Below are 14,208 nucleotides of genomic sequence, written 5' to 3'. Positions count from 1 at the left end.
AATGATTCATATACATTATGCTGCAATGGTGGAGCAGGGGCCTGTTCCAAGAAGCAGGCTTACTGAGAAATATGGACAACCTGTCCAGGTTTACCTTTTACCCAGTCCATGTTCCAGATTTGATTTGGTTCTGGGAATTTCTAAATCTGCTTCTTGGAATAAATTCTAGGACATCCAAGGTTGTATTTTGAACAAATGCTGGAGGCTGAGCCCAAAATCTAATCTGTGCTGTCATCACATTTTTTATACTCCTCTTTTTTTTTTTAAACCATATTTTTACTGTGATTGTTTCAAGTTCACCTCAAAGAACACTCAGACCACATAACAGCTGAGGGTGTCTACGCTTCATTTAGCACAGACTGCAGCTCATATTTTGGATGAAGCCATTTGGATTGAAATATTTGTGTATGTTTAATGACAAATATGTCTCTACATATGAACATTAACAGCACGGTAACTATTACAAACACACACAGTGACACACAAAACCGTGTAAGGCTACAGCTACAAGTCAAAAAAGGTTTATCTCATAATATGAATATGTTCAAGATGCTGCAGAGGGATCATGTATTTTTATATGCCAACTGATAAATGGACTATTTCAGCATCTGGATCACATGCATACATCTATATGTGCAGAGATGTGCCCAGGGGAATCTCACAGCAGGCAGCTGGTTTTCTACAGGTGCTGGATAGCACACACTATTTTTTTTTTTTTTTTTTTTACAGTTTCTCACTGTAGAAGATGCTGCTCCCTGTTACAGTTACTATTGCTCCCTATTACTATAAAGTATAATGATGGGGACACCGGCCATTCCTCAGTCCTCAGCAGCTGACACATCACCTCCATATCACTTTCACCCTCCTTGCAGTTTCCATGGTGATTAGTCAGACCGGTCTCTGAGAGTTGTAGCTATTTTCCTGAAGAGCCCTACATCTCCCCTGCTGTTTCACACACCTACAGCATGCAGCATGGAGTGGGAGAGCGCGGCAGCACAAAGTGTGTTGATTCACTGAAAGGGGAGTAATAAAGCTGTCACAGTAATGTATGTGGCTGATATGTGACTCAGAGCTGTGGCCCCAGTAGCAGCCCATGTTTCCCCACCGGAGGGAGTCGTCTGGGGACCACTGTATGTGAGCTGATATTTTGGAGAGCTCATTATTTTTCTGTTCTGTCACACTCTCTGGTCACAGCTGAATCCCTCACCCCTCCTTCTAATGCAAGGACATGATTCGTATATGTATGACAAACATGCATCAAATGGGAGAGCCCCACCTGGAGCTATTATTTTAAAGTGGGCTGTATATTATAAACAAGCAGCGGCATTAATGTAAGCAGGCCAGGATAGCAGTATTCTCCCCCTCCCCTCCTAAAGTGCACCTTAAAAAGGAGCATCAAAGGAGGGCGTCTCTGGGGAGCAACCCCCCCTCCTCATCTATACATTATTCATATAAAAAAAACAGTACCTGCAATGCAGAACAGCTTTGGTGTGAGGCTGGGAGGGAGGTGTGGGGATGACGGGAGAGGATGTGGGGCACTCGGATGTGCGTGAATGGATGAGAGGTGGGAAACAAGAGCGGGGCAGTGCAGTGATGCTCAGCAATTTGGTGAGAGGCTCATTTTTCTTGTGTTGTGCGCCCCCATACAGGCTGGGTTATTAGAGCAGGCGGAGAACGAGAGAAATTGGAGGGGGAGGGCACGCTACAATTTCTTATTGTCGTTATGATATCCCAAGGCACTGCACAGGTATCTGCTGATGAGCTCTTGCTCTTTTCCTGCCTCTCCTTCCCTTCTATCTTTCTTCTTATTGTCTTTCCAAAGCACTCTTCTTTCCCTCTTTTCTTCCATTCTCTTTCTTCTCTTTAATTTTATTCCTATCTTTCCTTCTTTCATTGTTATCCTCCAGGAGACCCACCCTGGGGGGTCTCTCTTCCTTTTCCTTCCCCTGTTCGCTTCCCTTTTTTCCCATTCCTTCCTTTCTTTTCCTTCCATATTTCCTTCTGACTTTCTTACTTTCCTTCCTTCCTTCCCTTTACTTCTTCCTTTCCTTCTACCTTTCCTTTTTCTTCCTTTCCTTCTTCCTGTTTCTTTCCTTCATTTGTCCCTCCCTTCCTTTCTTCCTGCTTTCGTTCCTATGCAATAATTGCTGAATTATTGCACCAAGAGGCAAATACAAGAGAAAAATGTAACCAACATAGAAAATGTATGAAATACTCTCCATGAAAAAAGAAAAGGGCGATGTTCTTTTTAATATTTTAATAACTTTTTTTTCTTACTTCCTGTTTCTGGTTAAGTGAAACATCAAACATGTCGCTATCTCTGAACATCCATCACTGAGAGGAAGGCTGTTGACAAACCCTTGAAAAGTCAGAGCGTCTTTCTTGTGCTGACATGTCGCTGATGATGCTCGTGCATGGTATGTACGCACACACTCACCTGTCTCGCTTGTGTTTCTTCCCACTCTTTTTCTTCTTCTCTCTGCGAGTTGGTGACGAGCTGCCAAACCTATTGATGGAGAGAGGGGAATATTTTTTGCATGCCATGACTGCAGAATGAGCCTCACATTACTGCCAGATTTTGGCTTTTCACTCATCACTGTGTTACATTACATTCAGAGTTCAAGAGGATTGTTAGCAGAGGTGTCATCCTTTACTAGCTGATCAGCTGATTCTTCTTACCAAGGCTCTCTTTGTCCTCAGCTCTATTCATCTCTCTGCCTTTCTCCTCTTATTCTTTCTTCTCTTTACCACCAATACACTTCTTCATTCTCACATTCTCTTTCAGTCTCACTCTCTCTCCTTCTTTTGTTGACCTTGTCAAAAGATAATGGAAGATGAGACATGCTTTCCTAATCACTCACTTTTGCCCCCCTACACACAACTGCAGTATGTGATGGCCCGTTCACAATTTTCACACCAAAATAATTGGAATTCCATTTCATAAAATCACAGTGTAATTATAAAAAAAAAAAAAAAAAAAAGCCGTTTCCACTCACCGACTCCTTCGGCGGCCAGATTTCTTCTTCTTCCTTTTCTTTGGACGAGGGGATGGAGAGCTGCTTGATTTCCTCTTCACTCTGAATTGGCCACAGAAAGACAGAACGAGAGGGAGAGTGAGACTGAGATCGAGGGCGAGAAATGCAGAAATAATTTACAAGTGATTGCTGTAATAATCGTTTTCAGAAGGAATAACTTCCTGATTATAGTTATTTGCTGCCGTGCCGATAACAAGACGATAAGTGTATATTTTCTCATTTCCTGAGTTCAGTCTGCCACAACATACGAAATTCATGCAATACATCTTACAATGGAAATAGGAAATCGCTTCAAGGAAATTACACTTAATCTTGTCTGTGAAGTGACACATGCAGAAAGCACAATCTAAATGACCATCTGCATTATGGTTTTCAAACATAAGTAATAACCAGTGTTTATCTCTGTGAGCGTATTACTGGGCATGAGCTTTGCTAGTTGATCTGAGGAGCATATTAAACCTGATATCAGTTTTATGTTTATGGATATTATCGAAGGAAACATCTGGAGGCCGTGAGAAGGAGGTAATAGATGGTTGATCTAGTTCCTCACTTGAAGGCTGAGAGCTGGTCAACACGGTATGTGTGTTTAAATATGTGCTTTACCTGTTGTCACTGTTGTAATCCTGCTCATAGTCTCCATCTTCATAGCCAGCCAACTCAGGGTCCTCTTCATAATCATCAGGCTCATAGCGTAGGTGGTTGACCCTGAAAATACAAGAGGATCGTGAAGATGAAGCGTGTGTCAGAGAGAGTATTGTAAGAAAGAGTAATTAAAAGTCTGTGTATACGTATGGCAAACACTGATTTCCATATAATTCTCAGTAGAGATTTCACAGTGACAGTCTAACCAGAACAAGAGTCTCCAGCCATGCAGGCAGCTCAGTGAGGTCGTACGTAGGTGCTTTGAACTAAATGTCGGTGTCAGCATGCTAACATACTCACAGTGCCAGTGCTAACATGCTCATGTTTAGCAGGTATAAAGTTCAGGATCTTAGTTCAGTATGGTAGCTAAGTAACTATATACACTAAGAAAGACATTTTACAGTTGAAAAATCAAGTTGTCAGTGCTCTCTGGTGGACTTATTATGTGATGGTGACACTGTTTCTAAATGACCTCAAACCTGATTTGGCATCTCTGCATTGCAGTTCCTTGTTATTTATCAGTCTGATGTGAGGCAATTTGATGGTTATTGTTACAGAACCTATTCAAATGCATATGTATAATTGCTGAATCACTGTTAAAATGACCTCTTGTAAAAACGCATAAAGGTATTTGTATCCTTTGATGTCAGACTGTCCACTTGAGAGCACTGCAGTGTCTCAGTGTCGGAGATTTGCATATTGCAAACTGTTCTTAGTGGAATTTGTTATTCTGAAAAAAAAGACAAGCGTGACCTTGTCCTCATTGCAGTTTGGTATGAGAGGCTGGTGGGCGAAGGAGGAAGATTAGCCCGATTAGTCTGATGTGTGGAGTCTTTTTCCTGAGCCCAGAGTAAATACATTCATTTAAGACAATGGAAACGGACCATAGAGCGTTTCTTTATTCATCACTCACACACTAAACATTTTATGGCTGTAATTTCTAATCTTCCCTCACCACAGCTGTAGAATATCATCATTACTCACACTCCGACAGTTCAGCTTGTGGGATTCATATCTTCCTGCTTGTTTTTCACACATATGTATTGTATATACAGACAGATGGCACCAGCCTCCTAACTAATCCTCCTGGCCCCACTTCCCCCTTCCCTCTTATGTGGCCTCCTCTAATCTACCAAATCTGACCTTGCTGGTTAAAAAAACAAAACAAAACCCTGATAAAAACAGCCACACCACAGTGATTTTTTTTACCCTCCCACAGTCCCACCTTGTCACGTCCCAGTATTGTTACAAACTCAGCAGGTCATGGTCTGTGCTCGCTGGTACTTTTCTACCCAGCGATGTAATATATGGAAGTCTATGTAGAGGTTGTTTGGATTAGAGCAATGATGATGGAGTCATAACCTTGATGACTCTCCATGCTGCCTCAGTTAGTTAGAGATAAAAACAGGCAGGGGTAATGAGATGAAGTGTTACACAAAAACAAGTTAACAAAGCAAAGGATAAGTGCATCTGGAGTGAGGACATCAAACACACATGGGAAACAGTATCAGAGCAAATTTTACATCAGATCAGGATAGAGAGGATGGATGATGTAGAAAAAAGACAAAATAAATGGTGTAAAGTATCTGGAAGGGCAGTGTGGAGCGGGCTTGAACAGGGAACAGGCCTGACGGTTTGTTAGGAGGAGACGAGGAAACAGAGCCCTTAATTGGCTGAGCACCACTGGGCACAGCAGGGATGCCAAGTGCCAGCAAAATAACCTCACTTCACAACGACAGCCTTTTCTGCACACATGCATGGAAAAGTGCTTGAGCGAGCTCAACACACACACACACACACACACACACACACACACACGCTGCGACACTTGCTCTAATGAATAAACTTGCATTACAAAAATCATGTAAATTTGAACTTGAGCAACACAAAACCACAGTCTGAGAGAACAGAATCAGCTGAGGAGAGAAGGCCGCATACGGTCAATACGAAAATTGAGGACGGAGTTGAAAACTGCTGTGGAGCTGCAGTAAACACCTCTTTTCAATGGCAAGTAGATACAGCCTGCTGTATAGTACAGTTGCTTCTCTCCTACCCCCCTGTGCTCACATATACAGTAATTAAATACAGCTGAATTCTCAATAAAGCTGCTCTCATTTACATGTTTTTCTGTTTCCGTTGTCAGAAAACGGAACAAGTACGAATTAATGACTGAAACGCAGCTCATTAAGATACATGTTAACCAGCAGTCACCAGCATTTCCAAGCTGAAGCTCTGCTCTGCTAAAATCCTGACTTTATAACCAAGAGTCAAAGACAACGGCGGTGCTGTGATTTGGGCTGTATTTACTTGTAAAATGATCATTCAGAGAGAACGTTTGAAGGTCATTCACGTCTATATCAGCTGCTGTGTGGTCAACTGTTTTTGTGAAAAATATCCCTAAAGGAATCTGAAGTACATCTAGCGACAAAGGCACTAAGTTGGCATCACTGTCTGCAAATGTTCCCATGATGACCTAATAGAAAGTGTTTGCACAAATTCATGTTGAAAGAGCAAATGCCAGTGGCCACACTCCACTGGCTGACTGTTTGTATAACTTCATCACTCAGTCAGCCAGTGACAAACATTCACATTTATAGGTCCGGCCCAGCTGCTGCAGTCCAGCCTAAAACTCTGACTTGGAAACTGCCTACGAGTGGATGGCATTTCAGATAAATTAAACACTGCACGTTGACAGGACTCATTTTATCACTAAAATAAAAAGGGAGAGTATCTAACTTTTGTATATTGGGCTGAGAGGAGGGAGACACACAATGCTCTGAAGTACAAAATCCTATACATCCCCCTCTCTACTTTGTCAGTTTCAGTTACTCACTAAATTCTCTTTAAACAGTAGATTTTGGATTTTGCCTCTAAGGCTACGTACAGGCTAACCTGCAGACACTACACCACTTGTTACAGTCACTCTTTTTTTAAACAGGTGCCAGAACTGAGCATCAAATCAATATTAAATTTACATTCGGCGGTAAAGGACATAACTCCTTGTAGTGAAGATGCACACACAGTGTTAATCAACAACACAGTAAAAAGTCTTTATAAACAAAAGTTAAATGTGATGTGAAGTAGGGTGTGTTATTAATTACCATACAGTTACCATTAATTTGAAAAGCGTATGACCACTTTTATGATAATGTGCAATTTTCTACATTGATATAAATGAGTGAAATGTCAGTGATGGCATTCACATACTTTTTTATTTTTGACCGCAATCCAATTCATAAGAAGATGAGACCTCTGTATTTACACTACTTGATGAATTTACATTTAAAATCTCAGTTTGGCCTTTGAAAAACAAAAATGTCCATTTCAGCTGCTGTTTAGCCTTTTGCCTCAGATTAGTGTCCCTGTAGGACCGGGAATGAAGCACACTGCCAAAAAGACCAATTAACAACAATTGAAACTATCTAGTGGTCCCCATGCTTAGTCATTAGTGATAAATCAACTAATTCCCCATCCTGTCTTTAATCTCTTAATTGATGCCATGCTCTAATATGCCGGAGACATCTGTCCAGTCTGTTCCTGATCAAGACAGCGTCCCTGTTAGGCAGATGAGTGAGTGTCCCTGTGCTTAATGGTGCCCTGGTGAGGGAAGAGACTCCCTAATTCAGCCACTGTCCCTGGGACCTGGCAGTGATGGACTATGGCCAAGGTCCTCCTCAGGGCTGCGGCACAAAGTAGTGCAGCTCATTCATATCCCCACTCAGACAGCCACTCTGCCACCGAAGGCCCGGATATATTTCTATCGCTGCAGAGAGTTATAGTTTGTTATTCTGGGGGGAGGTAGGTGGAGGTCGGATTGATTACTCCTCAGTGTGAGGGTGGGGGCAGATCTAGTTGCTGCTTTATGGTGGTCATATTAAGATGAAGGATTGACTGGGCTGGGAGTTTAAGCTGAGTCAATCAATTCTGTGATCATGGGGAAAAACCTTGATGTTCTGTATGCACCCAGATTCCATATCTGCACTACAGTCAAACAGCAGCTCCAATTCTACTGAAATGAAATATATTTCTGTTTCATAATAAAGAAAGCTGGTCTCAGACATTTCATCAGAAATTGAATGGCGATGCAAAGCCCAGGGTCAGCTTCCCCATTGATCCTGCTCTGATCTGACAGCCTTAGTGTGTAAGCCTGAATAGCTCTGAGAGGTTTTACACACTGCATTCCTTCTCTCACTCTATGTTCCCATCCATTCCGCAGGAAATCAATGTGGGACATTGGTAAACAGAGTTATGAGCTGGCACATCCATGCTCACTGGCTGTTTATTGCTAGTGTGTTAGAGTATTATGCTACAGCTGAGGGGCCCAGCCTGTCAATAGTACTGGTCCCTGTGGAAAAAATGGCATCAGACTAAAACCTCCCCGCTGAGCAAACTCAAACACACTGAAGGAAGCTGTATATCTGAGGTTGTAATGGAGCCTCCTATATATAAAGGACCTGAGCTGCAGAAACAAACCAGAGCCCTAGTTTCAGAGACAGAGATGAGCCGTGACACAGCCGAAGCCATTCGTGTGAAATCACTGCCACGCCCATGATTAGTGCTGGCTGTTCACCACAGTGACTGAGGCCCTCATAGACCCACATTAGCTAATGTGAGGGTCTCCTGATCTATTACCTATTAATGAGGGTGATTGTTGATGTGCTTATTGTTGGTGACAGTGAGTATCAGGGGAGTCTGTCAGGGTACAGTTTTGACCAGGGGGCCAAACCATGGGTTAATTGAGGCATCCTTGCTGTAATGCTCCAGATTTAGACACTTTACTTGTAAAGTCAGAATGTTGGGCACAGGGACACTCTGTGGATTAACTCAGAGAGGTCTGTAGTTCAGTGTGTGTGTGTGTCTGGAGTGGGTGAGTGTGGAGGATGTGGAGGAGTGGGGGGATAACAGTCTGCAAATTACAACCTTTGCCAGTTTTTCTAATCAAGGCCTTTCTGCAGAGGGAAAGTTGCAGAATTTGAGGCAAGTTTTGAAAATCCTATGTGGACCTGACTCAGAAGTGCCCTTGAGAGTGAACTTGTGAAAAGCAACACAAACAAGGTTTTCTGTATCTTTGTAGTTTGCCTTCTCTGGGCCATAAATGTTTATTGTTATTATTATTTATCCTACTGTACATTAGTGTCCTTTATAGCTCCCTCCCTCAATCTTCCTCCTCAATTCAGCGTGGTCTAGTTAAATGTCAGACACCGACTGAGGTGCAGAGGAGGGAGAATCATTAGTCCTGTCTGTGAGACAGGAAGCATCAGCGTCATTACCAGTCATTAGTTCACAGACAGCGAGACACATCGCCACCACCACACTGGTTCTCTCAATCATTCACACATACTGTAATGATGGACTGACTCAGGAGGGCCACCGCACCCACATCCTGCTGTTGCAGTTTCTCATGTTTTTCAGGGCTGAAGCAGCGGCCATTGTGAATGTGTGTGTGTGAGATCTAGATGTCGACCACACGGGCATTCATTCATTTTGATTCCTTCTTGATTCCTTCCTTCCATCTGTGCTTGCCTCAGATGAGATGTTCTCCCTCCCACCCCGAGCTCAAAGCCACACTGTGGCTTCACGCTAAACAAATTGATAATTATCATGCCAATCTTCCCCTCATTGGCTTCCAGCAGAGTTTAGAATACACTTTAAAATGGTACTGATCATTTTCAAAGTAAAGAGGAGCATTACCAGTCAAAAGCCAAAGATTCAAATTAAAATTTATTGCACCTTTGCAATTAAGGTCCATATTCTTTGAAACTGACTGCCTGAAGACATTATTAGACCAGCAGGCCATTTCTCATAGCTTCCTTCAAAATCAATTTCGCTTTGCATTTGTTATTTATTGCTTCCTAGTTTTATTGGATTCATTTGTTGTAAAGCATTTGTAATCGTTTTGTAATTAATAGATACAATGCAAAGGTCTTTGGGTTCTTTAATAAATTTGCTGAAAATAATTGTGTGAGGGAAAAGGAGGGAGGTAAGGTGAATAACACACTATGGTGCATGTACACTAAGGGTGTAAACAAATATAAATTTGTTATTTTGACTTGCACAGATACAGTAATGAGCTCTGAAAGGATATGAAATACTTCTTCATTTTTCCTGTATAATTTTTAATCAGTTCTCACCATTAGTTGTGCAGTGCAGGATAAAGCCTGACTGATATTTCAGAGGTGTTATGTTGTTTTTTCAGCTGAAGATCTCAGAAACCAGATCCTTACGCCCTGAGCACCTTGACAGTAGACTGGAAGCTGATGAGCTAAAGCTAAAGGGTCCTTCTAAAAGTACATCAAAATGGACCAAGACAGTTTTTGGTCGATACCTTTCTTATATATTTTGACAGACATTTCAAACAAACTTTACTTTCATCTGGTCATCCTCCCATAGCTTTTTCCACTAAACTGCTGCTCTGTTTCCAAAACTGATTTCCACCTGGACCGTTATACAGTTTTTATTTTGACAGTTCAGGCTTACTTTTTTATTTATTTATTTGTTTTTTTTTTGAAGGTGGGATTCAAATACTACTAAACTTATATATAGACATATGAGGAGAATAAATAAACTAAAGACAATTTCCAACAACCCCTGATATAAATCATGCCATCTTCCAGTATAAATCTGATTACCAATGGTGGAAAGTAAGTACAGTTACTCAAGTACTGTACTTATGTACAGTTTTGAGATGCTTGAACTCTTTTTGTTCCACTAAATTTCATAAATTTAGTCATTTGTTAATTTGCAGATTCAGAGTAATAACACAAAATATGATCAACAAATCAATTATGCTGTATTATAACAGGCTAAGATAATACTTACATTGGCTGAGTGTGTGTGCCCTCTCTGGTGATAACGCCCTCTTTGTCCATCAGCATTTGTCTGAATGTGCTCACTTTCTGTCGAATCTCTTCTTCTGTGTACCTGAGGACGGACATGAAGTCGTAGCAGTTAGTAAAGGAACAGACATTCATCAGTAATCTGCTGCTTTGACTATTCGGCTCAGTAGAGAGCAGACAAGTGTGAAGTGAATCCTTCTCAGTGTTAACCACAGGCTGTGTGAAGACCTATGAAGATACTGCAAATCGAAGCAGCAGCTCTTAATAACAGTCCTGAATGCAGCGGGAGCACTGGTGAAGCTAACCGTCATTCGTCATATCTGCCAGCTGCTCGTGTAGGAGCCGTGTCATCCCCTGCTATCACACAGAGTCTGAACAAATGTCAAAGACTGTCTTCTGACCGTGTCCTGACCAAAAATTACACTCAGCCGAATGATGTATATTCTGATGACTCACTGTCAACTTCTCCCGACCCCGGCGGGTTACTTGTTCAGGCCTGGACTGCACGTCATGTTTTATTCTGCAGGCGAGCGCCGTATAACTCGCTGACTTGAGAGGAACTGAGGGGCAGTGTGAGGAGCTTTCAACAAGCTGACACAGACAGAATACTGTGGACCGCTGCAGTGGCACATGAAAGAAATTACTGTCTGTGTCACATCGTGGATTTGTATTCATATTTTTTAACTCTGAAAATCTGGCTTTTCTTCATTCAAAGTGTGTTGCTGCGGTCAGTGGGTGCAGCAGAGGAGCATCACCAGGATCAGTTACACTTTAATTCACTGTGATCTTACTTGGTGCAAAACATAATAAATGAATCAAAGAGTCCTAAAATGGTTTATGCATACAGATTTGAGCTATATCCTCCCAGTGTGTGAATAACACAACTGTAAAAGTGGTGACAGCTGTGCAAGGGACACAGTAATAATTCAACCAGCCTGTCTGAACAAGCACCACAGAGGGAATGAAGTTGATTCTGTCCTCTTCTATTCCACAGATCCTCAGAGGAGAAGCTATGCCAGTCTCTGACAGTACATGGCCTTTTCAGTGCACCGTACACCGAGCTGATCTCCTGGTGTATTCGTACCATCGTACACACATTCTCCACATTCGGCTCTGGATGTGGTAATGAGCTGTAATGAGCTACAGAGGCAGAGGAATATGAAGGGAGAGAGGAGGATTGAGGAGGGAGGGGAAAGGCAGAGAATTAATAAAGCTGTGAAACTGTGGCCAAGAGCCAGGCATCACAGACTGGAAGGCTCTACCATTAAAAATATACTGTAGTGTCCATATCACGTTCAACAACAACGGCTGTAGCTTCATATATACAGATATGAAAGTGGCATCAATCTTCGAATCTAACTGCAAGAAAATGAATAAGTGGATTTTTCAAAATGTTAAAAACCTTTAACTGAAGAGCAAAAAACTCAAGAACAAAAAGAAAAATCATTATCTCTCAATTTACAACTTATTAGATGATCTGCATTTAGAGAGAAGTGATAAAAACTAATTATAAACTGAATATAATAGAGGTTTTGTGGCTATTATAAAGGAAAATATCTCTATCTCTTCTACGCCATCATACCTACAGTATGTACGTATACAATATATGATACAACATGAGGACAGCCATATATGAACATCTCATTCCAATACGTGGACATTAAATCAAGAGCCTCCTCTCCCCTGGGCTTTCCACATGTCGGCTCACTTATCAAAATGCTCAACGGTTGGAGCTGCAGCAGGGGGTGTGACACACGGAGGCAGTTAATGTGCTTTTAAAACCCTTAGCACCCGACTGCTGTGATTTGCATCAAAATTTGTTCATTACTCAATCAAATCTAAACACACAGACATTATACACATATTTTAAGGTCTAGTGTGACTTACACTTCCTGAGGATATCATTAGCTCTGTTGCCAATATGTTTCCATTATGTCCATTGTGTATAAACATCTGTTTATACACAATGGGAGAGGGCTGGGAGAGTCGGGGGGTATTAGACCTCTTAAGTCTCTCTTAAGATTCCTCTTAATTGGAAATAAGAGTCCTGACTCATGCTATGAAAAACAGCACCAGACACAAAAGACTTTTGGACGTGTAATTAATTTTCCTGTTTAAATCTGGCGTGTGAGCTCTACTTGCAATAAGTAGAAGTATAGAGGAACTGTCCATCATTCAGCGCTGAGACATAGACTCTAACACGACAACAGATTCTCTTTCTCTCTCATAAATGCAGCTCATGGCAGGACCAGTTTTATAAGAGGGGATTGTAAATGAACCAGTGGCTCATTTCAGCGTGAAAATGGCATTAGTCTGAGGAGTGTTTACTTTTCTCAGATTAAATATAGCAGCCAATACCATGTATTCTTAGCCGAGTGCTATCAGCACATTGACGGTGCGGAGAATGAGATTAGGAGAAGTGTGATGGAAAGCTGTAATAGCTGGAAGATGGCCCAACAGAGAAGAAGAAGCCAGCCGGTGTGACAGCACCATCAGGTCCCGCTGTACGGCAATCTCTCAGCCCAGCGGCTGTCAGCTCAGCACAATGGAGGCCACAAACACGCACTTTATATTCAGGGCTTTCCGTGCGCAGTGCAGGAGCCATCACCATATGTTAGCTGCTTCTAGACGACTCTACAGCAGGGCCTGCGTGCTTTCAGCTATCTGCTGTGGACTGAAGAAGGGTGTACAATAGGAAACTGGTTGTGAAAATGAACGTGTTCTGGCCAAACATGTGCCATGACCAGAGGACTTTCTCTCTCACATTGTGCTGATGATGGTGAGGATGTCAGAGCGTGCAGGTATCTCTGTTGACACTACAGCTAAAGCACAAAAAGAGGAGTCAGAGCATATGGGACTAAAGCTTCTGTTGACTCGTGGCCTTAAGAATCACTTCCTCCTCCTTCTCCTACTCCTCTTTCTCTGTCTTCCCATTGACTTGCTTCTGAAGCACAGCACAGCTTCACAGCATGAAGCACAGCCAAGCGTGTTTCTTTTTGATCGGTCTAGCTTACCAACCAAAGTCAGTGCATACCCAGCACTGGTGCTGCTTCAACAGAGAACCTGGAGTTTAGAAATATAGGCCAGAAGAATCCCCCACAGCACCTGAACGCCTGCAGGAACTTGGTGAACGGTTGGCAGGTAAAAATCTACGGACAATAAGTCGTCTAAAGAAAAAAGACCATGTTTATGTGAGACTGAAAACTCTTTCTTTCCTGATGGCCAAATGTGTGTGCTGCATTTAATATAAGTGAGGGAAAAAAAATCCATAATGAGCTCTGAATCAATCTGTGTAAATGGCCATATATTGGATGTTTGTCAGAAGAGATTAAGATAAGCACACTAAAACAACACATCTCTCCTCTGCACATTTAATTAGCACTTCTTGCAGCTGTAAAGGTAGCTGCTTTCTGCCTAACGCACCATCTGTTCTGCCCTGACACAGGGGAGGGGCTGACTGGAGCGGTCATTCTCAGCAAGGCTGGGTAACATGGAATTCAGATTAAAATGAATGTTGTGAACACTGCACAGGACATTTGTATATTTTCATGTCTGTGTTTGTATATGTGTATGAGGCCCAGAGTTAGCCAAGTGGAGCCAGATGAATGCCATTTAGCCCAGGCCCATTGCCTACAGCATGCAAAGTCCCAGTGAATAGGACGGAAAGAGACAGGGGACATCGATCAGAGTGAGGG

General features: G+C 42.2%; 1 protein-coding gene across 1 annotated transcript in view; it reads right to left on the bottom strand.

The window, feature by feature from the left end:
* The window catches only part of srrm3 (serine/arginine repetitive matrix 3), a 70,491-nt gene that overhangs the window by 15,469 nt on the left and 40,814 nt on the right, over positions 1-14,208 (bottom strand). The window contains exons 3-6 of the mRNA XM_041051731.1: positions 10,497-10,598; positions 3,639-3,740; positions 2,997-3,077; positions 2,438-2,506 (exon numbers count right to left, since the gene is read on the bottom strand). Coding sequence (XP_040907665.1) covers positions 2,438-2,506; positions 2,997-3,077; positions 3,639-3,740; positions 10,497-10,598 — 354 coding nt within the window. The remainder of the gene's footprint in view (positions 1-2,437; positions 2,507-2,996; positions 3,078-3,638; positions 3,741-10,496; positions 10,599-14,208) is intronic.

Source organism: Toxotes jaculatrix, chromosome 12 (assembly GCF_017976425.1).
Source record: "Toxotes jaculatrix isolate fToxJac2 chromosome 12, fToxJac2.pri, whole genome shotgun sequence".
Taxonomy (NCBI): domain Eukaryota; kingdom Metazoa; phylum Chordata; class Actinopteri; family Toxotidae; genus Toxotes; species Toxotes jaculatrix.
This window is presented reverse-complemented; position numbering and strand designations above follow the sequence as displayed.